Source organism: Protomyctophum parallelum (assembly GCF_964188405.1).
Source record: "Protomyctophum parallelum genome assembly, chromosome: 2".
NCBI classification, from domain to species: Eukaryota; Metazoa; Chordata; class Actinopteri; order Myctophiformes; family Myctophidae; genus Protomyctophum; species Protomyctophum parallelum.
In genome coordinates this window covers 33566318-33594234 of record NC_139699.1, presented here as the reverse complement: position 1 = coordinate 33594234, position 27917 = coordinate 33566318, and the positions used below count along the sequence as shown (strand labels likewise).

Sequence of the window (27917 nt, the reverse complement as noted above, 5' to 3'; positions counted from 1 at the left end):
ACGCCACGCGTGGTCACATGATGTTTCTTTTTGTCCAGACGCAGCAGTAACATTTTATTAGAAGGTAAAACCACACTTTTGCCGACACTATAGAAAACTGTTAGAAAACTATAGAGACCTCTGCCAGACAACTAAAGCTAACCTAAACGTACGCTTACTTTAGGTAAAGCTTATTTTGCTGTCAGGATTGCAGCCTGGAATACTTTAATAGCCCTGGTCCAGTGCTTACAGGGCTATAGAATACTGTACATATACATTATACACGCAACACGAACCACATCTGAGTGAGAGTGAGTGAGTCGACATAATTCTAATGCTGTACAACTCGTATTGTTTTGATGAGAAGAACTGATAGTTGCTGTCTGCTGATCGGCATTTTCCATCACGGTGTTGATGGAGACTCGAGATAGGACGAAGAGTATTGTCTGATCATTGCTTCCTCATTTCAGGTGATAGGCCTACAAGCAGTCTGGGTAAATAGCTTCACCCATGGAGGTAGAAGGACTGGAAGATGAGGGTCCATCGTCACAGAGTGATTCTCTACACAATACAGGTGTTTGCTTCTTTGACAATAATATCCACAACACTCCTTGCCGACCTGAGAGAGCACAACTTGATTCATGCTATAAAATGACTAGACATGTTTTATTTTTTATTTAACCTTTATTTAACCAGTAAAATCACATTGATTTTCACACTCACACTCTTTTACAAGTGGGAACTGGCCAAGAGGCAGAAATAAAATTACACTTCAATACCACATTGTCAATGTTACATTTTGAACCAGCAAAATTAATACAACATCCATAATAGCCGCAATTTGCAACTCTAGATTTTCTTACAATGGGTTGAATCTAGAGTTGCAATAAGCTCCATCCACTTCCTATTCATGATTTTCAGTTTCTGATCTGCTGGTCTTAAATGACGTTAAACTCACCAACATTGCAGCTGTAGTCCAAGCTTGAATTATCCTCTTTCAATCTGCCGAGCTTGTTTTTCATAAAAATCCCCCGTAGACATGTTATGAGTTACTTTCTGTCCAAAATATTCCAAGAGTGACATTTCCGAGCCGCCATTTGTATTTTTGCAACGTGCCGTAAAACAAGATGTGAGGGGGAGCGCTTGTTTAATAGAATCTTACCTGCGCAGGTAAGACACCCAAAGAAGAGGCAGACACAGTGCGACGCCCCATCACACACAGCCTTCTATTAAACAAGCGCTCCCCCTCACATCTTGTTTTACGGCACGTTGCAAAAATACAAATGGCGGCTCGGAAATGTCACTCTTGGAATATTTTGGACAGAAAGTAACTCATAACATGTCTACGGGGGATTTTTATGAAAAACAAGCTCGGCAGATTGAAAGAGGATAATTCAAGCTTGGACTACAGCTGCAATGTTGGTGAGTTTAACGTCATTTAAGACCAGCAGATCAGAAACCGAAAATCATGAATAGGAAGTGGATGGAGCTTATTGCAACTCTAGATTCAACCCATTGTAAGAAAATCTAGAGTTGCAAATTGCGGCTACATCCATAATACACCTTAAAGTACCTATGCATAAATACAACAAGTCACCTGTCCTACTTTTTAGTAGAACTCTAGATGCTTTAATAGGTCACTAGAAATTAATCCAGAAAGGCATGTGGATTTATAAAGTGATTGTTAGTCTGTCAATTTACAGTGAGGTTCAGGTACAGTGGGGGGTCTTGATATCGGAAGGTCGCTAGTTCGTATCCCCGGACCGGCATGTTAAAATTACCACCGTTGAAGTGCCCTTGAACAAGGCGTTGAACCCCTACCATGAAATGTTCTATGAGCAGGGCCTGGCTGTAAACAAGTTCTTGAGCTTAGTCCAGTTACCCTGGGTGAACATAGTAACTTTATTTCTTTCTTTCTGTGACGGCAACGCAGTAGCCTAAATTTTGTTTGTCTTTTAGTTTTAACAGATCTCAGGCTGACACTCCCAGAGTCACTGTCTTCTGAGAACTCAGGGCCTGTAGAGGAAGTGGTAGTAGTGGATAAGAACACAGTAATGAAGCTCACAGAAGGACTACTCTCCCACTACCTGCCTGACCTACAGAATTCAAAACAGGTCCTCCAAGAGCTTACGTAAGTAACTTTCAGGGATGATGCTACGCACAATGTTGTATTTGTCAGTGGCAGCACAGGCATGTCAACCTCTGCCATTGTATGGCATGAATCAACCCATTTAATGACTCATGACTCATGACTCATCCATTTAAATGTATGTCATGTGCTACAAATGTCCCAGCTAAAAACTCGATGATATCCACGTTTTATAATCCAACATATGGCAGATCTTTGTCGGATGCAAAATCCAGATTTTAGAGATTTTTAGACCACCGTTTACCAATGTTTGACCAATTTTTGATGAATAAACAAACAAGTAGTAAATAATAAACCCATTGAACTTTATTTTATTTTATTTAACCAATTGAGCCCTATTCCAAACGTTTGTTGTGAATCAACTTTTGTACTGTTTTATAAGCATTTAGATTTTGAAAACTGGGAACTTAAGTGGTTAAAAATCGGGACACATCAGCTGCTGCTGTATAATTGCATTACCGATCCAAAATGTCAAATAATGTCTGGCCATGGAAGTTGAACTGAATATGTCTGATACGTGTATATTCTCTCAAATGTTTACTGTAAAACATAATGTGGTGGTGATTACTAAAAGCCAGGCCATGATGACTAATATGCTCCTGTCAAAGATGTAAGCCCAAGTGGGAACAATTGCTGGGCGTTGCTGCCTGACGCACCTCCGACTGTGCCATGGTGCTGTTTGCAGGGGCATCAGCCGGAAGCCACCCTTCACTAATATTTCACTCCTTTCTTCTCTTCTTGATCCCAAGGGACTTTATATTAGGTATCCGGCTAGCCGCTGGGTGGATACTTCTATAGCCTCTACACCCGACTTCCACTGGGTAGGTGAAGGCCCTCCACCCAGCTCTGAATATTTGTCCCTCTTTCTCAAAGGCAGCCTCCATTGACTCTTCCCATGGTACATTCAGCTCTACCATGATGATCGTCCTAATTGGGGTTGGACCACAGCACAATCTGTCATAGAGAGGTTGTGGTTACGGGAACTTCCAACTGACGTACCGTACTAGGCCGGCCCTCATGTTCCACTCGCCTCCGGCTGACAGGAGAGACTGTGTGCTCTGCTCTGAGGCCTGCCCCCTTGCTTGACAAACTGGATCGACCACCTCATCGACTGCCCCTGTTTCCATTCTGCGTGCTAATTTCCGCAGAACGCGGTCTTTGTCAAAGCCACATTACAGCCAGAACAGATGGGATACAAGCTTGAGTTCTGGGAGTCACAGAGCTTGCAAGTCACCTCTGTCCCGTACCACATGTGCAGATTCCAGGGACTGTGAAGGGTAACGTCGGTGGCCCTGATGTGGAAGCTCAGCCTCGTTTTGGGCCTGTTCACATAATGACCCTGTTGACTACGGTCTCCCAATTGGTCCACAAGCCTTTATCATAATTATATACAGTACATGTAGCTCTCCTCTTCCATCTTCACCACTTCTGAAATCACAAGGTATTTCCTTTCCTTCTTTGAGGTTTTGGACCACATCATAGGTGCTGTTTCCCATCCGAAACGGCCCTGCCAGACTGCAGTTGTCCTACCATCTCCTGATGTTTCAGTCGGATGATGGCCTGGTCTACTGTCTGCATAGCATTCCACTTACGTCCTTTGCGGATTGAGAGACTGCAGGACTTGTCAGGTTTTATTTTCATCCAGGCCGATGTTAGAAGCTCCCCAAGTCTTTTCAGGAGTCGTACTGATGCTGCCGTCTGGAGGATTGATTGATTGATTCAGTATGTAGAATGGGTACATTCCAAACGAAGTCAATACAAAAACTGTTACTTGTGGACGAACCATGATAAAGCATTAACACTTGTTTACAACAGGGTCCACCTTTTTCAATTCATCAGAAATTCATCAGAAAGGTTGGTGGTGACATAATCCATTATATAATAATACAAAATTGTTTACACGACCAAACACGCAGCATCATCAATCGTATCATATGTATGTATACTAAGACAACGTACAATCAAAAAAAGCATTGCCTGACCCTGGATTACATCAAGGGCCCGCAACACGACCGAGGAACACGTTCCACTTCAAATCATATTCATCTAATTGATTATTGGGGCACGGTGGCACAGTTGGTAGTGCTGTCGCCTCACAGCTAGAAGGTCCTGGGTTCAATTCCCGCTCGGGGCGCTGTGGGTGCTGGCGGCGTGTTTCCTCCTCCGCGTCATCAGTGCCCATACCCGAAGGTGGGGTTGGCGAAAGGGCCTTTCTGTGTGGAGTTTGCATGTTCTCCCCGTGTCCCCTAGGGTAGGTACCCTCACAAAAACATGCAGTAATCCTGGTCTCTAAACTGCCTCCCCCTGGCCAGCCGGGGCGCCTGATGGAGGGGAAAGGAACTGGTTGGAATAACGTGTTCCTTCCACGCGCTACGTCCAACCAGGGAAACTCCCCCCTGTCAGGTGTAAAGGAGCAACTTGGACACTCAAGCATGAAGGAAGCATGAGTTAAGTCCGTTGCTCTCCCCAGGTTGGCGGAGGATGTGTAGAGCCCAGGATCACATTAAATGATTGACACAGGGGTGAAAAATGGGTTACAAAATCGTGGGATAAAAAATATATATTAAAATAAAATAAAATAAAAAATCTAATTGATTATTCATCTTAAAGGATAGCTTCTCCAAAGCAGCCACAATACCAACTTGAGTGAACCACACATGTGCCGGAGGCAAATCCTCAGACTTCCATTCTTAAAAGATATTTTTTTTGCGGCTTACGCCTTTTATTGATTTTTGAAGGGACAGACAGTAGGCTGACAGGAAACGGGAGAGAGATGGGGGGATGACATGCAGTAAAGGCCGTGTCGGGTCCGGGAGTCGAACCCGCGGCACACTGCGACTGGATTACCAGTCCGGTGCCCAGACCGTTACGCTACGGCCTGGGCCCAGACTTCCATTCTTTAACGATGATCCTCCTGCCCACCATTAATGCTGTATGAATCCAGTCAGCTAGAGGTGCGGAGAGATGTTTTAATGGCAATGGATCACCCAGAATAAGGTGTATAAGGAATATCCTGGTCTGTGATTTGCATTATATTCTCATGAATAGCACACCATAGAGTCTGTACCCTAGGGCACTCCCACAACACATGAATAAGTGTACCGGAGTCCTCGCCACACTTCCAGCAAACCGGACTTTCTGAGCTTAGCCCTGAACAATCTTGTCGGAGTCCAATAGACTATTAATTATTTTAAATTGAACTAATCTGGTTCTAAGTTCACAGGGCATCTTCTTTGAGTTCCATAGAATCATCTTCCATTCACTGTCAGTAAAGGATTGATTTAAATCAGCCTCCCAAATCCTCTTTACGCTTGAGGGCTAACCTTGGTGTGCTATCATCATAGAACAATATTTGAATGCCTCATGTCCAGTTCCCAATATAACACTGTTTTCAGAAGGTCTAACTCTGTTGGCCCCTTCTTGAGATTCGAACTTTCTTTTTCTGTGGAATTTCTTCACCTCCAATTTCCAAGTAAATTACAGCACAAGGCCTCATCATGGGTCACCAGGTCAGGAAAAGATATGTATAAAAACTTGAGGACGCAGTGACAGTGCCTCTGTCCTACTCCTACACATTTACAAACATAGGAAAGTTTTTATACATATTTTTTCCTGAGAAACTAAATTACCTGGTGACCTATGATTAGGCCTCAATGTTGTAATTTACTTACAGAAAAAGGAAGTTCGAATCTCAAGAAGGAGAAGAAGATTTTCATCACTGTACTTGTGCCCTCAATCTTTTTTTAAATGTTTTGTCTTAAACAGGCAAAACCAAGTGATACTCCTTGACACTATGGAACAGGAAGTAACCAAGTTCAGAGAGTGTAACGCCCTGTTGGACCTCAATTCACTGGTATATTAAAACATTATATGTAATATGATTATTACTAAATATTCATAATGAAATGTCAAAGTACAACAAATGGCATGGATTTTGCTTTATCTATTTATTTGTAGTCCTTTGTTAATCATCAGGAAATATTAGTAATTCAGTGTGATGATATTAGTTTACAGAGGCAAAGGTTTACCACAATAAGCTGGTCAACATACGCAAAGAGATGCTGATGCTCCACGAGAAGACAACAAAGTTAAAGGTATGACTTGGCTTTACCTTTCTTTTACATAATAATAATACTTTTATTTCAATTGCAGTGCATATTTGTGACATTTAGCAATCTTATTAAGGTAAATATAGATGACCAGGAAGAAATATATGTTTTTGTCCATATTCACACTGCTGCTATTTTGCTTTTCCGTATGATGGAAGAGCAAAATGGCCACTGTGTCAATACGGTTCTGTTCTGAGTGTGACGGTTGTTTGTCTCATAGAAACGAGCTCTGAAGCTGCAGCAACAAAAGCAGAAGGAAGCACTGGAGAAAGAGCAGCAGCGTGAGAAGGAGCTGGAACGAGAGCGGCAGCTCATCGCCAAACCTGCTAAAAGAACGTAGGACCACCAGCCAACACTACTCTATTAACTCTGTCATTGCCAAGAACACCACAAACCAAAGACATGAACAGAAGCATACCTGGTTTATCCTGCTGGCCCTAACCTTGGATACATTATTTCTATTGGTCTATTTAATACATTAAATAGACCCATCTGAGAATCTGAGAATGACTCGGTCGTCAGATAACGGCCAACAGAGTAAAATCAACGTACTGACTTTTTTGTCAAAGGTGAAAGGTAATTACGTCTTGGTGCTGGTCCTCAGGGTCCTGGCTACATTTCTCCATTAATGCTGAATGTTTTTAGATCAGTGTATTTATTGTTTTAGAGGCAGAGATACTTCTACATCTACACAGTGTACAGTATGTTGTAGACGTTCTGTCTGGTGTCTGACATTATGTTAAATGGCTAACGGTATAATGATAACGTACCACCCATCCACTGCAATTACAAAGGCCAGAGATTCATTGTTTTTCATTCATTATTGGTCAAAATCAACTATAATTTCCTTAGTGTAAAGTGACTTCTTGTTGCTTTTTTCACTTTTGTTTTAATAAGAATCTCTCCTAAATTTATAATGAAGACAACATGATGTGCCTGCCTTGGAGGTGTGATGCTCTATATTCCTGTCCCATACATATTGTTCCCCCCAAAGAAATTTGCTTATGAAATCCAAGATTCTTGTTAATTAAAAAGCCTGATGTTTTCCCAATGCTTTATTTTTATCTTAATCGAGTGTGCGATACCATTTAGTCCACTAGATGTCAGCAAAGCCTTTTTGGAGGAGTGGCCAGTGTTCCTACTCTGTACTACTTGTGCTTTTACTCCAGACAGTGCAAGCCACTTCTGCTCACAAAATGTTTAGGTTGATGAACAGTACAGTACACAGATGTCAACAACAAATAGTTGTCTTTATACAGATATTTGAGAGATCTGAAGCAATATGCCAGTGGCAGTTGGTTAAGGTTTACAGAAAAGGAGGCTACATTCCTCCCCTTACCAGAGGGCTCTTATGTGTCTCTCCCACCTCCTACAGTTCACATAAAACTCTAATTTTACTCTCACTACTACTGCAGGAAACAACCAAAACCACCGTTGAGTACTCCACCCCGCACCCACCTCTGTATGAAACGGAAACAACACTGGCACCACAATGCGGCTGAGAAAATGTCTAGAGACCCAAGAAGGCCCAGGATGTTCTTGAATCAAGCTAATAAGGCAAATTACTACTCGGCACATTCATTATCATAAGTTTGTTTTACACATTGTTTAATTTATTTTATTTTTGAAGGGAGGGATCAAAACAAGTAGGGCTGTTACGCAATACATGAAACTGGGCCAGTGTGTTCGATTGAAAATGCGTACCCTTGCTTCCACATCGTTAGGAGGGCTGCGGGGGTTAAGTGATGAGGGGGCCAGAGTAGCAGTGGTTTCCGAGGCTGGGCTGTGCTCCTCTCAGCCCCTTGCTTTGGTTTTAACTTGTCTCCTCTTTTAGAAACTTGGCCGTCGGGGGAAAAAACAAACCCCACCTCGCCGTAGCCACAAGCGAGTCACAGACATGCAGCAGCAGATGGTGTTGTAGCGGCCAGCCTTCCTGTCTAAGTAAACAGTTATTCAGACGGGTGAGGAGTGGGTGGCTGTGGCCCGCGTCGGGCCAAGCACCAAGCCTCTCCCAGACCTACCAAAACAGGATATGGTCCTATACGGCCCACACTAGTAATTGTTGCATCATATTATTATTCCCCTTACGTTTTGCCATTTGGTTGACATGGTAGTATTCCATGCACATCGTCTCTACCATGTGAAGTGACTAGTGCTCTGGAAAACACATCCCCTTGTGGTGGGTTGAACCAAAGGGAGACTGTATGAGGTTACTTTTCCTTACCCAATGAACTCTTATATAACTCCATACGTAATTCAGGACAGATTGGCATGGAGAACATTTGTAATTATGTTTCTATGACTCAACAACTGGTGCAGAATATGGTTTTGAACATAATAATCCAGTATGTAACCAAAATGTTAGCTTTGCATACTCTGTCATAGAATTTGACAGTCTGACTGCTGCAAAAGTGTGAAGGTAAACGGTCAAGTGTCGCCTCTGAGATAAACAATGTCTTGTTGTCTCTCAAATGTGGTATGATTTCTTCCCGAGGCCAATTCCGTGCTTCCAGCGTAAACACAGACAGTCTTGGTGTACCACAGTCAGTGAAATATGTCTAGTGCCAACCCAAGGTACTGGCTCAACCTTGTTCAGCTCACTGCCTTAATGGCCTAAGTGGGTCAAGCATTTTCAAAACAAGCTCTCACAAAAAAAAGCACATTAGAAAACAAAAGGTTTTATAGAGTCAGTGCCTGGTTTCCGTGGGCTGCTCTTGGGCTGCAGTAAATAAGTAAATATAGACATGACTTTTATACTGGCAAAGAGGCTTTGAAGAGCAGCATAATTGTGGCGAAGTGAAAGGATGATTTGATTAAACATTTGTGCCCTGTGCCTGTTATTTTCCTCTACTGGGCTGGGTAACAAAAACGGAGGAAAAAAAGATGACCTAGTGAGCATAGCAAAGCTGTGAAAAAAAGACAATGTTGGTACTTAGAGACAGATGTAGTCAGACATTTACACATCCAAAGTCCCCTCTCTGATGCCAGTGTGGTTGTGGGGTGTTTATATTGTGTGTATGTGTGCATGCGCCCACACACTGGCTGACCTGGATCTGGATGCAGTGAAGGTGCGACAGTCTAAACCTTACAGTATGGAGTTAAAGGTCTAGGATTTATAGTGTTGTTTACATGCACTATTTGACTTAACCACAGCAGACTGTCTGTCGTTTGCCCTGCTCTCTATCCACTGTGGAGGCAAGAGAAAATGGCAAGTGCAGACAGATACGTACGCACGCATAAGCGCACAGAAACACTCACGCATACATACACGATCCAGAAAGATGCAGTCTTATAACTCCTGGTTTGGTGGTTGGTGGTTTAGAATAACTGCAGGGTTCAGTGCGGGCGACCTAGAGGCTCTATGCATGTCTGAAGACGACAGCACCATCACCTCAATTCTATGTGTGTTTACTTTTAGCCTTTTATATGCACCCATCAAGTAGGTGGACCCTGGCTAGCCCACAGCAGAGCCAACCAAGCCGGGACAAGATCACTTGATTTTCTCCTTTTTAAATTTTCTATAATTTGCTACAGGTATGAGTTGGGCCATATAGCTTAAAAAACAGTTTTTTAGTATAACGCTAAGAGGCTGAAAATTAATGGTGACACAATACATAATAGTGTGTGTATAGTATATGCCTCAGTGAAGCTCTGGAACTTTTTTTTTGCAGGATGGCTTGGAACTCAAGGTTACATAACTGCTTATCTCGCACATTTATGTCTAGGTTGACTGAACATGGCAGGTTTGCACACCTTTGAGAACAAGGGGAAGGGGGACAGTAAAAGGAGTGAGCTTGCATTGACCCAAAAATGCAGAAATGTTTTCACTTATTAAAGGATGTAGCCTAAATGTTGCGATGGGTGTCTTGTATGCATGACTATTTTATGCATGGTTTGAAGTTGAGAAGTGACAGGAGGCTTTGTGTATATTAAATATATACCCGTGACTGTACAAACAATTTGTAGATCTTTAGAACAACCAAAGACTTTTTTTACTCAAATAGTTGTATACCATTGAAGAAATTGACAATTAAAGAAAGTTCATAACATATTTGTCTTCTCGTTTGCTTTTTGTATAGATCCTGATACAAGTACACGTGTATTTTTAAATGGTGACTGGAACTTTTGTAAAGGACCTTTGTTTGAAGGAAATTAAAATCTGCAAGCAAATATTTTCATTATAATCAGTGGTAGCAATTACAATAGCTATATATTATGATGCTGGTCCTGTACAAATTTAAATAGCTTGGACATTTCTCAGGGTTCATCAAATTGCATCTACTGCTGACTCAATCACTCTCTCACACGCACACATACTGCTAGATACAGGCTGATAGGTCTTGAGCACATGTTCTGAGGTTAATTCTAACTTAAGACTTAATGGCTGACTAGTAAACAGGCAATGTGGGATGGCGGAATGGAATTGCAAAATAAGAGTAAATGGTACAAGTCAACAAAGTATACTACAAAGAGAACACTGCAGTGTTTCAAAGAAACTGGGATACCAGGTAAACATCAAACCTAGCATCTGTGTAAACAAAATACCAATGGCTATCAAAATATGAGACAAGAAGGGATAAAGGAAAGAGGTGTGGGGTGATTGAGGTTCAAGCAGGGGTGCTTGCATTCCAGTATATGCCAATGGGTAAATTTGAGTGTGCAGTGTGCACTAACATACACAATATATACACCTACAGTATGTTCACATGATAAAGAATGATGATGATTCTTGAGATGGACCATCTCGTTTTCGAGGGGCTCCCAACACAGATACATGTCACAATCATCATTGTACATGTAAACAGTAAAACAAAACAAACTAGAAAAAGTGCCCTTCTGGGCACAGGTCTCCACCAGGAGGATAGGAATATTTAGGAGTAATATAAACATGTTTTTTGTTTGTTTGTTCCAATCTTTGCCAATCAGGATGGAATATGGGAAATGGTGCAGATCCGTGTTGATGGCACGCATGCACAATCCACCTGTTGGTGGCGCTATAACAGGGCAATGTGAAATGGGTGGGCTATATTCCTCAGCCTAGTAGGAAAGTGCGTGAAAGATTTCACGTGAAATTGCACGCTGCGTTCATGATTTGAGGTTTTTTGTTCAAAACAGGCCAATCCTGCAAAATTTGAAAGCCAATGTTAGCCAATTAGGATGGAATATGAAATATCAGACACATCCGTCTTGAGCACATGACTATGGAGATACTGTGTAACGATTTGCGGGATTTTTGGACAAAATCTGTAGGTGTACTGTGCAAAAACTTGTTTTGCACAAAGCGGCCTCCTGGTGGCGCTATAACAGGCCGTTCTGGAAATTTTGGGGCAGAGGTTCATCGTTGGCATCCAGGGAGTGTGTGTGCAAAATGTGGCATCGACCGGGTTAACGGTGGCCGAGATTAGCTTCTAACGGACGGACGGACGGACACACGGACGGACGGACGGAGTGCAAAACATACTCTCTCCCCATGCCTTCGGCCTGGTGGAGACAATTACATACAACTAACATGGACAGGACAAAACCCTAAACATTGCAAACCTTACAACCTCATTACGGAATTGAATCCAATAATATACTGTAACACATTATGAAAATACTATGTCCTATACAGTGAGTGCAAAAAATAAAATGATAATAGTAAGACAAAATAAAATAATGAAATAAAGGAATAAACATGGTGATATAATGGCATATTTACCGAAGTAAGAAGACAGTGCACTTTTAAAAACTGGGAATGTTGAGATGGATCTAATGTTATTTGGTAAAGTATAGTAAGAATAGTATGTGGGTGTGTTAGGTATGGAATGTGAGGCCCTAACTGTTAGGGCAATGTTGTCACATGCAGTGTAGTGTTAGGGCCTAATAACACTACACTGCATGTGACAACATTGCCTTTATATATTATAAGAAACTGAATTATCAAAAACCCATTAAATGTTGACAATTTTATTTCTCAATATACTGTGTGTGTGTGTGTGTGTGTGTGTACAGTAGAGAGAACAACCTAGATCAGTCATCTGACATTGAGAGTTGAGACAGACAGAAGACAGGTTCACTGTGCGTGTGTGTGTGTGAGTATGCATGCACATGTGTGAGCTGTCTGTCTGGATCAAGAAACTCTCAATAGCAGCATTGTTTTGTATAGAACACATGGGCCACTCAGACCTTTCTCCTGGTCAGGCTTGTTTCGACAATCGTACATAGATATACAGTGACTTGACTATGTGATATGTATTTATGTCGTTGCCGTTTAAATATATAAAAGGGCTACGTTGCATTATATACTGCAAACCTCACTTGTCATTTTAAAGAAAAATAAACAATAACAAGGTTCCACTAACATAACGAAAAAGGAAACTCATGACATAACCACATGCTTTCAATATGTAGGCCAAAAGGCTCTCCAGCACCATATGCATTGCATAATACTAAGTGAAATAAGGACTGCTGGAAATCTCCCCGCCCCCCCAGTGCTCATGGTTCAAGATGTTCCCTCCGTCAGACCTCAGTTTCACTTATTGTACATGATTTCCAGTGGGACATTATAGCAAAAGGATCAGGCAGTCAGGCTGCTGAACAGCTGACCTTGAACTGTATTGCACTGTCACTTCACTTGCACTTTTCTGTTTTGTCTTTTTCTTGCACTGCGTTTGTTTATGTCCTATGTATGTAAGACTGAGTGCTCTGAGCAAAATCTGTATCTATACACATGACAAATAAACCTGAACCTGATTTGTGTTGATTGGCCAGAGCATACCATAAATGGATTTGTTAAAGTGATTATTGCAACTGTTAATGTAATTGTGTTTGCTTTAAGACATTTTATAACATAGTAAAGTTATTACACTGGTAGTTCACCCGTTACATAAAACCAAAAATATAGCAGCAGTGTTTAACACAGCTGCCCTATTCTCCATTCTTGAGGTGGTTGGGGTGTGTAGTGTTTTGAAATCTAATATGCTGGACTCACTGAATTCACACAAAAAAAAAATATTATGTAACTAAGCGATTGTAGAGTAGAAAGTTTCCTCTTTCAACATTGGTTGAGTCTTGTGACGCTGCTCTGTTATCACTCACACCAACTGTCGCCTGTAGGTTAGATAATGAATATTGTACACTCACTGTATTCCAACGCCTCAGGGGCTGACATGCATAATGAGCAGTAATATATGACATGCTAGGGCTGAGGACACCACAGTCATGGTGGAGTACAATTGATGTAGTGTACTTCATAATAATGTATTCAATGCAAACATTTGACATGAGCAAAATAGCAACTGAATGCCAACAAAGCGGGTTTGCAGAAGGATCTTTTATTGATGTTATGTAACCATCCTCTGAACTTCTCCGTCAACTGCAGGAGTTTAAGCTGGTAACAAAGCAATAAATATGGTGGATATAAAAATCATGCCAGCATTTGATGCCATCAGGTAAAGAATAATTTACATTTAGAAAAGTCGTAGCAGTCAATCTGTTGAGCTGCCAGGTAGAAACTGTTATGGCAAGGCGGTCTTTTTCCTCTAGGCTGAATATGATGAACTCCTCTAAGCCGATCATTTGACCTGTCAAAAATATGAATAAGAAATCCATTAATTCAGAGGTTTATGCTTACAAAACAAAATAATAAATAAAATGTATAAAAGTATACTGATGAGCTGTGTACCTTTGTTTATTGCAAATGCTTCTGGTCGTTCTGGATGCCATTCAGGATGTCTCCATAGACAAAGTTGTACAGTTGCTCCTTTGACTTGGTTCCATCTAGCTGCACTGTAATGGAACATGTGTGCACTTAGTTAATGCATTTCATTTATTATATTACTCACCTGCTTAAAGGGTAGGCAATATTACACAGTTATATACTGAGTCACCATTTATGACTGTATAGGTGCCATTATTTAATTTAGGTGTTAGTTCCTTTTGTTAAAGGGATCATAAACACCTTGCCCTGAAGGCCCGCCTTAATTTGAATCAACCATTTATTTTATCAAGCCATTATGTTAAGGCCATGCAGCCACACTGATTATTTCTTGGTCATGGGAACCTTGGGCCTGGCTTGGGAGAGAGAGGTGTAAAGACACTGAGAAAACATAAGGGACTTGTTTTAATGAGGAGACACCACACAGAGAGGAGCATTAGAGTTAGCGCTGCGTACAGCCCTCTTGGGTTTTGGAGTTCAAGAGTAGAGAACCATGCTTGTTTTTTTTTATGCTTTTGGATTCCACAAATAAACATATTTCTCATCAGCTTAATCTCGAATGTTGCATAATCAGACAATTAGACCTCCAAATGTGTTGTATTGAGAGCTCACTCTCTTCGATTTGGCTTTGGAAGAAGGATTTGCACACGTTTCTCCCACACCGATAAGATTCCCATTAAACATTGTCAAAGTTCTTAAAGCACTTCACTGATGAAATTTGACCAAAATGAAATGCATAACACAGTAGTGTACCAAAACAATACTTACAAACATCAACTCTAGTCTTCTCCATGATGTTCTTGTGTTTGACGTACATGGGCCAGACATGTCCGTCAAACAGACCGGGTGGGTCTGGCACATTGTAGTTTCTTGAGCTGTCGGGGGACACACATAAATCAGATGAGACATGGACCAAACCTCACTACATTAAGTCTCGTATTACAAACGGCATGCCGAAGCACTTACCACCTCCTCTTTTTGCATTCTTCGTATGGAATGGAAATGAAATAACGTTGGTTCAGCACGTCGATCAAAGGTCTGCAAGAAGAACACAGATGGACAAAGTGTGAAAATGCAGGCACTAAAGGGGAATACCACTCATTTTCAACGTTGAACTATGTCATTAATAGACCTTAGAGTTGTTATGTGGAAATAATTTTAAAAAGTCCCCCCCTTCCGTTTAGCCTAGAACTGGAGGTCTAGAACTTCATATTATGTCGGTGTATTCTGCAGGCCAAAGAGTACTTATTTGGGATGTCACCGATCACATGACCTGAAGTTATAGACCAGTTCTAGGCTAAACAGAAGTTCAATGTTGTATGCCATTGATTTTAAAGTATGCAGAAAATAAATCAGGTTACTGCATTACACTACAATAACATGCAAGTAATTAGCCATCTATTACCTCATATATTTTCTAATAGATTGACCTTTCCAATAATCAGAATAAGGTTAGAGTGAGCCACTAAAACACACAGTCAGCTTCTTTCTTACCCATAGGTGTAAAGCAGGAAACCTTCCACAATCAGGATGTGAGTCTCCTCCTCCTTGTTGTGGTCAGACTCCGAAAGAATGTCGGAATCCAAGGTGTTATTGACGCCATGCGACTTCTCAAACTTCACAGGGTTCTCTTCCCATGCATAGATCGTACTCATCATGGCGTCCATGTCCAGAGCAGTAATGACTGAGATAGAGAGAGAGATAGAGATAGAGAGAGGGAAGCACAAATGTGTGGAGAGTCAGAAAGGACATCACACTGCTTAGATATTATGCATGCAGATTACATCAAATAAGGCATGATGTTACCACACACACACACACACACACACACACACACACTGTCCCTCCACATCCACACACACACACACACCCACATGTAAACAAAAGCCCTCCATAAAGACCCAGGCTTACCATCATACTGCTTAAAGCCATCTTCGCCCACTTCAATCTGATCTTGTGGCTGAAAGATACATGGATAAGATGTACCCAGGTACATTTCCACGTCTATGTACAGTACTAGACTGCTACATGGAAGTCTCTGATAGTGTTTCGATACACTACTATGGCACTTAAACGCCACAACATCAGAACGAGCAATCTGTATCATTCGTTACAGTTACACATTAACTCCATTCAATGTAAGATATCCAGTATCACATGGGACTGGTGGTAAACGCACCACAAATTAAACCCTTTATCCACAAAGTGGTATAAACGGGCAATTGTATGAAACTCACCTTGAAGAAGTCATCCTGATGTACCACGCAGCAGTTGGGCAAGTTCTTGATCAGCCTGTTGGTGAGGGTGGTCTTCCCTCCATTGGTGACACTGGTTAAAACAAATACAAATGAGAAAAAGGCCGCACACACGTAGCCACGATGCTGTATATTTATTATTATCCTGGTTAAAACAAACATACATTGTCGATCACTTAACGCACGCCCAGCTATAACGTTACATGGCACACTGAACTTAAATAAACAATGTGTAGTGTTCATTTAGTTGCAGTTTCTGATGTTATACGCTTATTCTACGTAACCTACATTGCAATATGTTAATAAAGACGATTCATTATAACATGTTAGTTAATGTCAAAGGGGCGGTAATTTACATGTGTTACGCTGTGATGACCGACCATTAAAAGAAAAAAAATATATAGGCTATATACGTAATATATATACATATACGTATACGTAAAGTAAAGTAAAACGAGGCCGGTTTAAACCGACCAGCACACACCCCGTTTCCACGTGCGAGGCCGAGGGCCTAGCTACACACCGTACAGCAATCATTCATTTACACTCACCCGCCAATGCCGATAATGTACTTCATGTTTGGATCGTGGGAGCTCAGAGAAAGTCGCAAGGAATCGTCGATAAAACCCGGGCCGGTCAGTTCACTTTGGGTCAGTGATCAGACGGAAGAAAGCTTAAAAGAGAAGGTTTCAGGAAACGTCAACTACTTGAGTCCTCCATTGTAATGAGTGGGGTGAAAGGCTGGGCGATGACACTCTGCTGAGTTCTTCCACACAAGAGAACAGGATGGCCAGACAAGTCCTACTCATACTGGCTACTGAGCTATGATTGGATATATAAAGCATTTTGTCCTGCGGAAGAAAACCCACGCAGCCAATTGCGACCTCTTGCCCCGCCCACCTCCCTTGTAAAAGGACAAGGAAGGTGGGCGAGGTGGGCGGGTACAAGAAGTATTTTCTTTCCTCATTCAAATGAAAGAATGGTTAACCCAACAAATGAATTTGAACATAAAAAAACAAGAGAAATGTACATGAAACAGGGGCCAGGGCAGGGGAAATACTCTGTATGAATTTGCTTGTTTTTACAACCAGGTAGCCAAATGTTATCTAACATAGGTAGCATAATAGATAGCCCTATATATCTATCAACTTGAGGTCCCTAACACTAGTTTGTAAATTGCAAGAGAGTCTGCAGGTACTTTATTTGCTGATTAGCACACACCTGTTGAATGTAGTATGTAGTCTTTATAATCTTTGTCCCTATGTCTGCCAGTTAACAGTGTTACTGTATGATATTATGTAAGCATGAGATTGTTCTGCACTTGACAACCAAGTAAGAAAGCCAGAAAACTACCAGAGGTAGCTATCTAGCCTGGGGTTATCTGAAAAAGATAATAAAGTCTATAATTTATTAACAAATACCTTATTCCTGCTTTGGTCTATACCAGGTTGTTTTGTTTATAATGTACCCAGCCAGTGCCATGACACACTTTCCTGAGGTTACAATGAAAACATCACTTACTCTGGGGTTTACACCCTCGAGAACCTCAGCTATGAAGGGGAAGTTGCCAAGTAAAGGAATGATTTCTATTTAAAGCTTGCTTGATTCTGAGCCCATTTTGCCATATGAAACTCAGCTCTTCCTTTTCTCCTAAGTATACATGCACATTTATTTCCACAGACGAATTGAAGAATCTATGAGAGGCGTGCCGCTCTCTCTTCATGTGATGCTCTCTTCAGTTGTCTGACTGATCAATTCTGTAGGGAAAAATCATGAGTCAGAATCACTTTATTCACCAAGTAGCCTACAATGACTTTACAGGAATTTAATGGTGACATTGGTGCAAATGTGTCGCTATACTTTTATAAATAAACCTCAAGTTCAGCATAAGGAGACATTGGAATAGACATGCAATAGAAAATATAAATTATTATTATCGGCTGACTGACATTTACATTTGCATACAAATTAAATGAACAGGCAAGCAATATTGAATGACAGTTATGATTGAATTAATATGATAATTGATAAAGTGGCTGGCAGTGATGATGTACAACATCCATTAAAATAATACCTGCCTTGTCTTTGAAACTCCACAGGGTGGTGACACGGAGAAACTTTCAAGGAGTGCAAGTTTGTTTGACAATAATCCTTTTCTCAAAAGGGGTAATACAGGCTTTTTACTCTGTGGTTAATATACAGTAAGGCCAGTAGTTCAAAATACATTTGGCAGTGAAAAGGTTATTCAAGAGGTATTTTGTGTCCAGTATGTTGACCTGTTGAAACAAAACTGATTACCATTGTATCAAATAATATCTTTGATTGTCATGGTCCTACTCTACTTAAGTGGTTCCCAAACTTTTTCGTGTCAAGGACCCAGAAAATACGTTTATTAGGCCACGGACCCCCCATTTGAAAACATATGCCAGTGACCCCGATAAGGGAGGATTTTTATGGCTCTAGCAGTTTTTCCGAATCATATTAATTTCATGGACCCCCAGTTTCACACGCATTATGCTACGGACCCCCGATTTAATGGCATTTCTATCTCTGGTACCCCAATTTATATTGTAAAACCACTGTTCATTTAACTCTGAGAGTGTACAAATGGAACCAAATGGACCCTAACGGGTCCATTTGAGTTTGTTTCCTAACTATCTCTAGCTAGGTACCCCCTGGAACTCCCTCAAGTACACCTAGGGGTCCTCGGACCCCACTTTAGGAACCCATGCTCTACTTGACATCATGGGATACTATTGTACCACAATACATGATCTTATATACTGTTGTATTGTCTTGTATTTCTGTTTTAAAGTATGTTTTCTTGTGCCTTGAGGCCAAAGATGATTTCCCAGCTTTGGTTCTATTCTATTCTATTCTATTCTATTCTATTCTATTCTATTCTATTCTATTCTATTCTATTCTATTCTATTCTGTCAATGCCTTCTCCCAAGCTCCTTATTGGCTTAATAATGTATAAATACTTCAACAATAATTCAACATTTCATGGACTTGATTCTATTGTTAGTGTAAGTGGCAACCTCTGGAGGCACAGGATCATATATATATATATATATATATATATATATATATATATATATATATATATATATATATATAGTAATACAAAATTAAGAAAGGGGAAGGGGGAAAAGAAAAGAAATGCAGATAAAACAGGGAGGAAGGAAAAAGAAAAGGACACAATGGATGCACGATAGGCCTATTCATTCTGCTCACAAGGCTAAATGCCAATATGGCACCGGGCCAATTGCTAGTATAACATTCATTCACATGAACCTTGTGTGACGCACATTCAAGTCACAGGATTGTGTCAAAATTGTGAGGGTCAGAGTGTGAAAATGCTCTCTAGCAGATCTGCACAATTACCTGCCAGCTCCATGAATGACTTGACAAGGCAAGGCAAGTTTATTTGTATAGCACATTTCAACAAGAAAACAAAGAAAATTTTAAAAGACCACAGATCAAACATGTATAATATGGCTGTACAGCCACCTGCAAAGTTGGTTTATACTAGGATCATGTGGCTTCAGGTCAATCATTTACGCAGAGAGCCAATCAACTCCAGAATTATATCCTGTTTACTTATGGTTATATTTCATACTCTGTTCAGTTGTATGATGAATGAAAACAAAATTAAGACACACATATTATCTCTACACATTGTGCATGATGTCTCCCAGCTGATTCTAATGTTATTTACTGTGCAACACAGGATTTAATTAACCCATTTAGGCCTGAGGCCGATTATAAAAACGCCTCTAAATCCTGACCTAAGGTTTCTGAAAAACTTCAAATATTTATATAGCAGAATCAAAATGTTTACATTTTTGAATACTGTACATACTGTACAGAACTCAAATATGGGTTCCCGATCTGAGTGGGTAAAACACCAAAATGGGTTCCCGACTTCCCGCCAAAGATGGATATATAAAAACACTTCTGCCTCTGTAATACATTTGTGGTCTTTGTAAAATAACTTTAATAACCCTAATCCTAGCCCTATTAAAAAGAAATATCTGAAGCATACACTTATTAGGCTATTTGGCAGCTAGGAGGCAGTGCAGTGCATAACAAGATTAGCAAATCTGAATCTGCTTTCCTGGCAGTGTGTGTGACGTGTGTGTGTGTGTGTGTGTGTGTGTGTGTGTGTGTGTGTGTGTGTGTGTGTGTGTGTGTGTGTGTGTGTGTGTGTGTGTGTGTGTGTGTGTGTGTGTGTGTGTGTGTGTGTGTGTGTGTGTGTGTGTGTGTGTGAGGGTGTGTGTGTGTGTGTGTGTGTGTGTGTGTGTGTGTGTGTGTGTGTGAGTACGTAATGTGTATGCGTGCATGTAGGCTAGACAGCTAGTTAATGTTACATGCAAATCACACAATCTTGTCCCTGTGGTCTTTGTTATACCACAATACCATGGCTCCAACATTATGTAAACATGGAGTAGTATTGCATATTGCATACCATTGCAATATAACACTTTTGATTCAAAAGGTAAAACAAACACACACAAAACACAGAAGATCACAAATATGGTATTTCGTTTATTGTAACTGACTGTGTGCGACTTGCGTGCGTGCGTGCGTAAGGGGGAGTTTATGAAACTTGGTAGGATTTAACACCAGGCCAAAATGTAAAAGTTCAAGGTCACAATCAAGGTCACGGTCAAAATGTATAGATAGGAATCTTGGTGGGAATAATGCTTATAGGCTACAGTGAAGACATGATAATGTTTTTATTGTACAGGTCCAAGGCTAAGGTCACCACCATCAATGTCACTGTCAATACAAAAATCTGACATTTCAGAGAATAAGAGATGTTGGTATATGGGCAGTTGTTTTAATCTACAGGTGGAATAATAACCAAAAAGTAAATGGCCAGTATACTAATGCATTCAAGATTCAAGATTCAATTCAAGATTCAATAATTTATTTGCCATGTCAACAAGTGATAGGAATTTGTCTTGGTTCATATACTCAACATATACAGACAACCATAGATACACAAACAAGAAGGACAGTACAATACAAAAACAAAAACCAGCAGCATAGGAAATTACATTCAGTTTCTTTTAAAGTGCTATATGTATATACTATGAGTTCAGATGTCTAATGGCTACAGGGTAAGTGCTATCCCTGAAGCGACATGTTGAGCTCTGGATACTTCTATATCTCCTGCCTGATGGGAGGAGATTGAAGAGGTGATGTGCAGGATGGGAGTTGTTTGCAATGATTTTATTTGCCTTCCTAATTTTTCTGGTGGAATAGAGTGAGGAAAGTGTAGGGAGGCTGCATCCAATGTTTTTTGATGCGCAACGTACTACTCTTTCAAGCTTTAATTTGTCTTGAATTCCAACACGGGATAATACCTGTAATAATTGTTTTTTAGAAAAGAATGGGTTAAGAGTCCATTAAGACTGAATGTTGACTCATATTTTGCGTTCCTACTCACTTGCTTTTATAAGTGGTCATATTTTCTACAGTTTGCTAAGTCCATAAATGCAGTTCACCAAGGACTTGCAAAGAGAATGCATGTAACATACATTGCAATGTTTTTTGTATTATAAACAAACAATATTTCTAAGCTTCAAAAATGCATGATTAGACTATAATAATAATAATAATAATAATAAAACTTTATTTGTATAGCACCTTTCATGACATGAAATGCAGCTCAAAGTGCTTTACAGAACAATGGAGAATAAAAGAAAAGCAAGGCAACGACATTAAAAAACAAGCAGTAATGCAATACAGTGAGGACATGAATAACAAAAAATAAAAAATAAAAGATCAATTAAAAGCAATGTTGTAGAAGTGGCTTATGGGTCTTGAGCTGAGCTTTAAAAATGTCTACAGAGGCTGCCTGACGAAGGTACAGTGGGAGCTTGTTCCATGCCGACGGCCTGTAGAAGCAAAAAGCTGCTTCCCCGTATTTTTTAGTTGCCATTTTTTTAGGCAAAGCGAGCAGGCCAGCAGTGGAAGACCTTAGGGGGCGGTTTGGGACATATTTAGGCAGGCAGTCATGTAGGTAGGAAGGTGCGAGACCATTGAGAGCTTTATAGACAAGTAAAATAATTTTAAAATCAATGCTAAAAACAACCGGAAGCCAGTGCAGTGATGCCAAAACTGGAGTAATATGTTCTCTCATCTTAGTTCTAGTTAAAAAACTCTGGCTGCTGCATTTTGGACAAGTTGTAATCTGTCAGTTGTTTTCTTAGGCAGTCCTGAAAAAAGTGCATTGCAGTAATCAAGCCGAGAAAAAACAAAGGCGTGGATTAGCGTTTTTGCATCGTCCAAGGACAAATAGGCTCTGATTCGTGCAATATTTCAAATGTGAATAAAGGCAATCTTGGTAACATGATTAATGTGTGAATTAAAATTCAATTCAGAATCAATAATAACCCCCAGGTTCTTTACTGTACTGCTACTTTCTACAGTCAGGTTGCCAAGTCTGCTTATTATTGATTCTTTCTGCTCACTAGAACCGATTATGAGAACTTCTGTCTTATCCTCATTTAGCTTGAGAAAGTTCTCACTCATCCAACATTTGATGCTAGACAGACAGGTCAACAGACTATGCTTTTTATGTATTTTCTTTAATTTGTGGACTAACAAATATTACCAGTATGAGTGATAGGCTATAGCTACATCAAGATTCCTTTAAATGAATGAATGAAAGCAGAATGAAAGCAGAACAAAATGTTTGTACATTTTGTTCTATACATTCACGCATCTGAAACATTTGACTGCCATCTGCTGGCAGTTACCAAATCTCCATTTGAGTTAGGCTCTCAATATAAATTTGAAATTTCCCAGATTATCAAATGTGCTGCAGCAGGATTAAACCATATAGCACTATTTCCCATGTTTTCTATTTATGGAATGAAGAATTCTATAAAACATTTTGATTTGATCAATATTTTCAAAAACATTATGTAATCTCTCTCTGCTTAAGATATACTTAGGCCTATCTGACGATAAAACTACTTAAAAAGTTAGATAACAAAATGATCTCAACATAATGTATAAAATTAGACTGATATTCTTTTTTGTAGTTGCAGATACCATTCACTTGTCACATTTCTCCCTCTGGTGGTCAACTGTTCTTAGAGCATGTAATTCAACATAACATATATGATCCTCTATACAAGGTGTTTGAGGGGACAGATAATGTAATTGTAATACAAAAATATTTTTTATTTTTATAACAAAACGTTAATTCACATTCATATCACAGAATTTCTTTAAATCACCACCTATTATATTGTGGAAATTAACTGAGGTATTGGTGAAGCCTTTACACTACAGTAATGCTTTTTGTGCTTCTATGTTCAATAGCTTATAACAACGTAGACTACTTTTTAGAGTCCATCACATAAAAGTACAGGAGACATACAGTACAATTTAATATATATTGAAAGTTCCCCTTTCATTGTAATTTATGTAATTTATGGATGGACCGATGCACCAGAAATGTACTATACGACCATTACTCTGAAATGATACACAATAAAATCAAGTGTTAATTTATACATGTGTAACTCATTACAGTTTAACACTGAGCATGTTACTGTGTAATGATTGAAATTCAACGTTGAAATGATGGCGGAATCTGTATGCCACAGCATACCATCACAACATGCTCTAAAATGGACAACAACACTGAAGGAATCTAAATCAACTTGCTGTTTCTGACATCTCTGAATGGGTAGTATAGGCATATATTCACTCAGTAACTGACTTAAAGCAGTACACTCCATGCTTGTGCTGTGGAGGTGGGAACCCAAAGCTGCGTATTCCTGGTTCAGGGAGACCACAGTTGATGCGGGGCCTGGTGACAGGATAGCGAAGGCTTCCATCTGCTAGCCAGCCAGCGTCACAGCTGTCGAGCCCTGTGAACTTCCATGCAGCGTAGAGCTGGCCCACTTTAGCTATCTCAGCACCCTCCTGTTGACATGCCACCTGGGCCTCCGTCAGGTTCAGCTTGAGCGGGTGCTGGAGATAGTAGACTTCCCCTAGAGAGAAGCAAAACCAATTAATTCATTATTTATTTATTTTCTGAAATGTTGTCTTATACAGTATTCTTATACAGTCCTTTCCCATTTCCAATATGCATTGCAGGCTGCCAGCAACCTCACCTTCAGCAGCAGGGGGAATGATAGATTAATTCATGGGAGACATTACTCATAGACCTATATATTGATTATTTTTTAAACTTTCAGTGTTAAACCTACACTCTGGCGTTTGCTGTGGATACACACGCACAAATTATGCAACTGCATTGACGCATGCACAAGCACATAGTACTCAGGACCCACCACGAAGTGACGAAGAGAAGCAGAACACATCGTAGCGATGATGGTGGCGACTGCGTCTGCCATAGCTCCTCACACCTGCAGCCAGGCCAGTTCCTCCACAGGGTATTCTGGGCTGGGTGATGGGATACTGGACTGTCCCGTCAGCAAGCCAGCCTGCGTTACACCAATTCAGACCCTTTTCCCAGGACTGGTAGAGCTGCTCAAAGGTCGCCAGGGTCGAGTCTTGATCCTCACAGGCCTGCTGGGCCCCCGGGAAATTCAGATGGTAGCGTCCGTGTGGGGGCTGATAGGGAAACACCACACCTACAGTAAGTACAGTATATGTACAGTAAGAACAAATTAGTTATCCACCATTTATAAAAGGTCATTCAAATGTGAAGTTCACTATGACAATCATGAACTAAAGAATAATCAATACATAAAAACATTGTAGTGGAGTGAATTATTTCATGCAACGTTTTGAAGTCATGTTAACTCTGAATAGCAATCGTCCCAAAAACAATTTAAAGATAGATTTACCGTGTAGCTCAAGGTCCACTAAACTGCTCTTGTCCTCAAGCCCATGTGTGACCTCACAGCGATAGCGGCCCATGTCATTCAGCTGAAGCTCTGTCATCAAGAGTGTAGCATCTCCCGGACCGTCCTGTCTTAGATGCACGCGGCCCCTGTTCAACAGAGACACAGTCAGACATCAGTTTATGTTGTGTGAAACAAATTAATATTCATCATAAAATAGTCTCATCTTCAGTGCACATCGATAACCTGAACGGTCCAAAGCTTCGATTGCGGAACCCAACGGCCACCAGCACGTCTGTCTCTTGGCCGCCGACTGTAGGCACCCAGGACCACTTGACCCGCACTGTCTTGGGGGAGCTCAGCTCCGGTTCGTACCAGTATCTGCATGGTAGGGTAGCATTTCCCCCACGCTGAGAAAACACAGATGCCTTGGAGGTGTCCACATTGAGCTTCACACCATTCATACGGACTGGAAAGGGTATAAAGCCATAGGGAGAAGAGGTCAGCTGCACTTTAACAAAGCCAAGATTCCACTGTTGCACCAATAGGCATTGCAAATATGACATATCAGATGGACTACATACAGGTTTTCTTGCCATTTCCGTTGAGGACGTCTTGGTAGAAGAAGTGGCTGTGGTCAGGGGAAGCTTGGACTACCCATGCAAAGAGAAGCCCCATCATCAGTAGTGGCTGAAGGTAGTTTGCCATCAGGATGTTTCACAAACTTCTATGAATAACTGGTCTTTTCTTTTAGGAAACGCAGGAAGCCTGGGGCCCTAATAAGAGAGATCACATCTTGATATTTATTACTTAATCATTTCCAGTTTCAGTTCAGTCAAGACAAGACAGTCAAGTGCCGAATGTCACAAAATGACATGTTAAGAAGAATTCTGGCACACATTCACAAGTTTGTGTTGAATGTATCCAAATATTGTGTTTAAGAATATTTATTTGTTTAAGACATGAAGAAACTATTCATTTACATGATAAATGATGTTGCTGAACTGAAATTTTCAACCTAGCCTAGTTTTATATTGGTGGTGTATCCTATTCTCCAAAGATTTTCTAGGAATGGAAAAGAGTACATTATGAATTAACCACATAAGCCCTATTTCAAATATAGTGAAAATAGTAGATCTACAAGCTAACAATGCGTTTTTAGCGTGATATTTCAGAAAATGTAGTTTGACACTTGTACTTTTGAATACGCAAGTATGTATTTTTACTATTAAATTGTATTATATTATATTGTAATGTAGGCTATTAACATACTCTACCATACAGATTGGACAAAATTACATTTTGTTAATTTAAAAAAGTTACATACTAGTGCTACTTAAAGTACCAATTTGACAGAGCAACTTTCACTTATAGTTGAGTAAGATTTGACCAGGAGTATATCTATACTTTGACTCAAGTAGCCTTCTGGGGTCAAGAAGCCTACTTTTCCCACCACTGATTAATTGCATCTTGATCATCACTTACCACAAAATGTATTTTTGAAGGACTACAAAGACTGCTGTTTTCTTTGGTCAAAAAGTAGCAACAAAGCAAAGTGGAAGAGCATTACCGTCCAGGACCAGAAGTGGAAGATGTGCACGGCGGAGCAGAGTAAAAGTGTAAGCCAAATGACAGCAGAATGTCCATGACGCTACCTTCCTGTTAAGCCTACAGTTAAAACATTAACATTTTTCCTCCTGTACAGATTATTATTATTTCCCCGGAATCCTGTTGTTGTGGAAATCACATAGGTCTACACAAGTAAAATATGTAACCACATAGCTTAGACACAGAGACCACAGATACTGTATATTATGGATGTCTGTCTTGTGTATTCATTTCATAGTGAACAGATGAAAGCCGTTGCCAGGGGCTAGAAATACCAGGGCATTGTGTGTAGCTGAGAGATGAGGGGTCGACATGACAGGGTGTAATTACTGTCATAAAAAGCAGGCCAATGCCCGTTAGTCTAACATAGAGAATGTAATCCAAAAACTCACCCAAGCTGTGACTCTGAGTAAACCATTTCCGAGCAAATTTCATATAATTTCATTGTAGACACTTCAGATTCTTTGACCTGGTGACATTTTGACCTGGTGAAGGTCTGACAACATTTGTTTTAAAGGAGAGGTCAGGTGAAATTTGAAAAATGTTATAATATGTAGACCATGGTGAGCCCTATATCATTCACCGTTCCATCTATTTCTGTGTCCGGCCACTGGCCAGCAACTCTACATCTGACCTCAAATGTCCCATGACGTGATGAAGATTATGTACCAATGCCAAGGTATAATTGGTTTATGATAGTGACGTAATGATGATATGTTTCAGTGTGGATTAATAAAAGAGACATATGCATCAAACCACCCGAGTAACCACATTATACCACTAATCACTCAGAAATTACATATACAGTACATACATATAGACATATACACATATATATACATATGAGAATATGACGTGATGAATATATGTATCAATGCCAGGGTATAATTGGTTATCGATGGTGACGTAACGATGACATGTTTCAGTGTCGGCCCGGTGGACTAAAGGCAATGCCCCTATGTATACATGTATGTAATCTCATCTGACACCACTGCCATAACAGGCATAAGTAATCATTACCATACTTCAAAATACTTATTTTTCTCCTCCAAAAGCAAGGTACGTAGCAAATAGCTAAACCTAATAATTAAATATTGCAAACGTTCTTTCACAGAGAGGCTGAGATTTGAAAGTTTGTAGCGGTCTACAGTACTTGCACGCTCTGCTTGCGCACTAGTAGGCCATTTATGGCCTACTTCTGTGCAACAAGCAAGTAGGCACTCGACAGAGTGCAGTTCTAGTTGTATTTATTTTGTATAGAACGAAGTATAGGACTTT

General features: G+C 40.3%; 3 protein-coding genes across 6 annotated transcripts; 1 reads left to right on the top strand and 2 right to left on the bottom strand.

The window, feature by feature from the left end:
* Nucleotides 1–18: 18 nt before the first annotated feature.
* bloc1s6 (biogenesis of lysosomal organelles complex-1, subunit 6, pallidin) lies at nucleotides 19–7284 on the top strand. 4 transcript variants are annotated; one of them, XM_083759860.1, is made up of 6 exons: nucleotides 19–64; nucleotides 450–553; nucleotides 1939–2110; nucleotides 5894–5981; nucleotides 6136–6222; nucleotides 6458–7284. In XM_083759860.1, exons 2-6 carry the CDS (start codon nucleotides 490–492, stop codon nucleotides 6575–6577), a joined length of 531 nt encoding a protein of 176 aa, XP_083615986.1. In that variant the 5' UTR covers nucleotides 19–64; nucleotides 450–489; the 3' UTR covers nucleotides 6578–7284. The 4 variants fall into 4 exon arrangements, with proteins under 4 accessions (XP_083615986.1, XP_083615987.1, XP_083615989.1 ...); XM_083759861.1 differs by lacking the exon at nucleotides 19–64 and adding an exon at nucleotides 105–290; XM_083759863.1 differs by lacking the exons at nucleotides 19–64; nucleotides 450–553 and adding exons at nucleotides 2878–2949; nucleotides 3592–3756 and having other exon boundaries at nucleotides 1982–2110.
* Nucleotides 7285–13537: 6253 nt separating this feature from the next.
* mibp2 (muscle-specific beta 1 integrin binding protein 2) lies at nucleotides 13538–16992 on the bottom strand. Its single transcript, XM_083760174.1, has 8 exons — nucleotides 16743–16992; nucleotides 16174–16264; nucleotides 15848–15896; nucleotides 15431–15620; nucleotides 14903–14974; nucleotides 14705–14811; nucleotides 13904–14007; nucleotides 13538–13802 (listed from the first exon to the last, which is right to left on the bottom strand). The coding sequence occupies exons 1-7, from the start codon at nucleotides 16766–16768 to the stop codon at nucleotides 13910–13912; spliced, it is 633 nt and encodes a 210-aa protein (XP_083616300.1). The 5' UTR covers nucleotides 16769–16992; the 3' UTR covers nucleotides 13538–13802; nucleotides 13904–13909.
* A 6930-nt stretch (nucleotides 16993–23922) lies between these two features.
* LOC310854601 (hyaluronan and proteoglycan link protein 3-like) lies at nucleotides 23923–25739 on the bottom strand (the record flags this gene model as incomplete). Its single annotated transcript, XM_083759276.1, has 5 exons — nucleotides 23923–24212; nucleotides 24516–24818; nucleotides 25035–25180; nucleotides 25278–25500; nucleotides 25616–25739. The coding sequence occupies 5 exons, from the start codon at nucleotides 25737–25739 to the stop codon at nucleotides 23923–23925; spliced, it is 1086 nt and encodes a 361-aa protein (XP_083615402.1).
* Between the last annotated feature and the right edge of the window lie 2178 nt (nucleotides 25740–27917).

Coding starts and splice junctions, on each gene's coding strand:
- bloc1s6 (XM_083759860.1), top strand. CDS start 490: ATGGAGGTAGAAGGACTGGAAGATGAGGGTCCATCGTCACAGAGTGAT. Junction 2,111..5,893: donor CAGGTCCTCCAAGAGCTTAC/GTAAGTAACTTT, acceptor TGTCTTAAACAG/GCAAAACCAAGTGATACTCC. Junction 6,223..6,457: donor AGAAGACAACAAAGTTAAAG/GTATGACTTGGC, acceptor TTTGTCTCATAG/AAACGAGCTCTGAAGCTGCA.
- mibp2 (XM_083760174.1), bottom strand. CDS start 16,768: ATGAAGTACATTATCGGCATTGGCGG. Junction 16,265..16,742: donor TACATTATCGGCATTGGCGG/GTGAGTGTAAAT, acceptor TGTTTTAACCAG/TGTCACCAATGGAGGGAAGA. Junction 15,621..15,847: donor TGGCTTTAAGCAGTATGATG/GTAAGCCTGGGT, acceptor TCTCTATCTCAG/TCATTACTGCTCTGGACATG.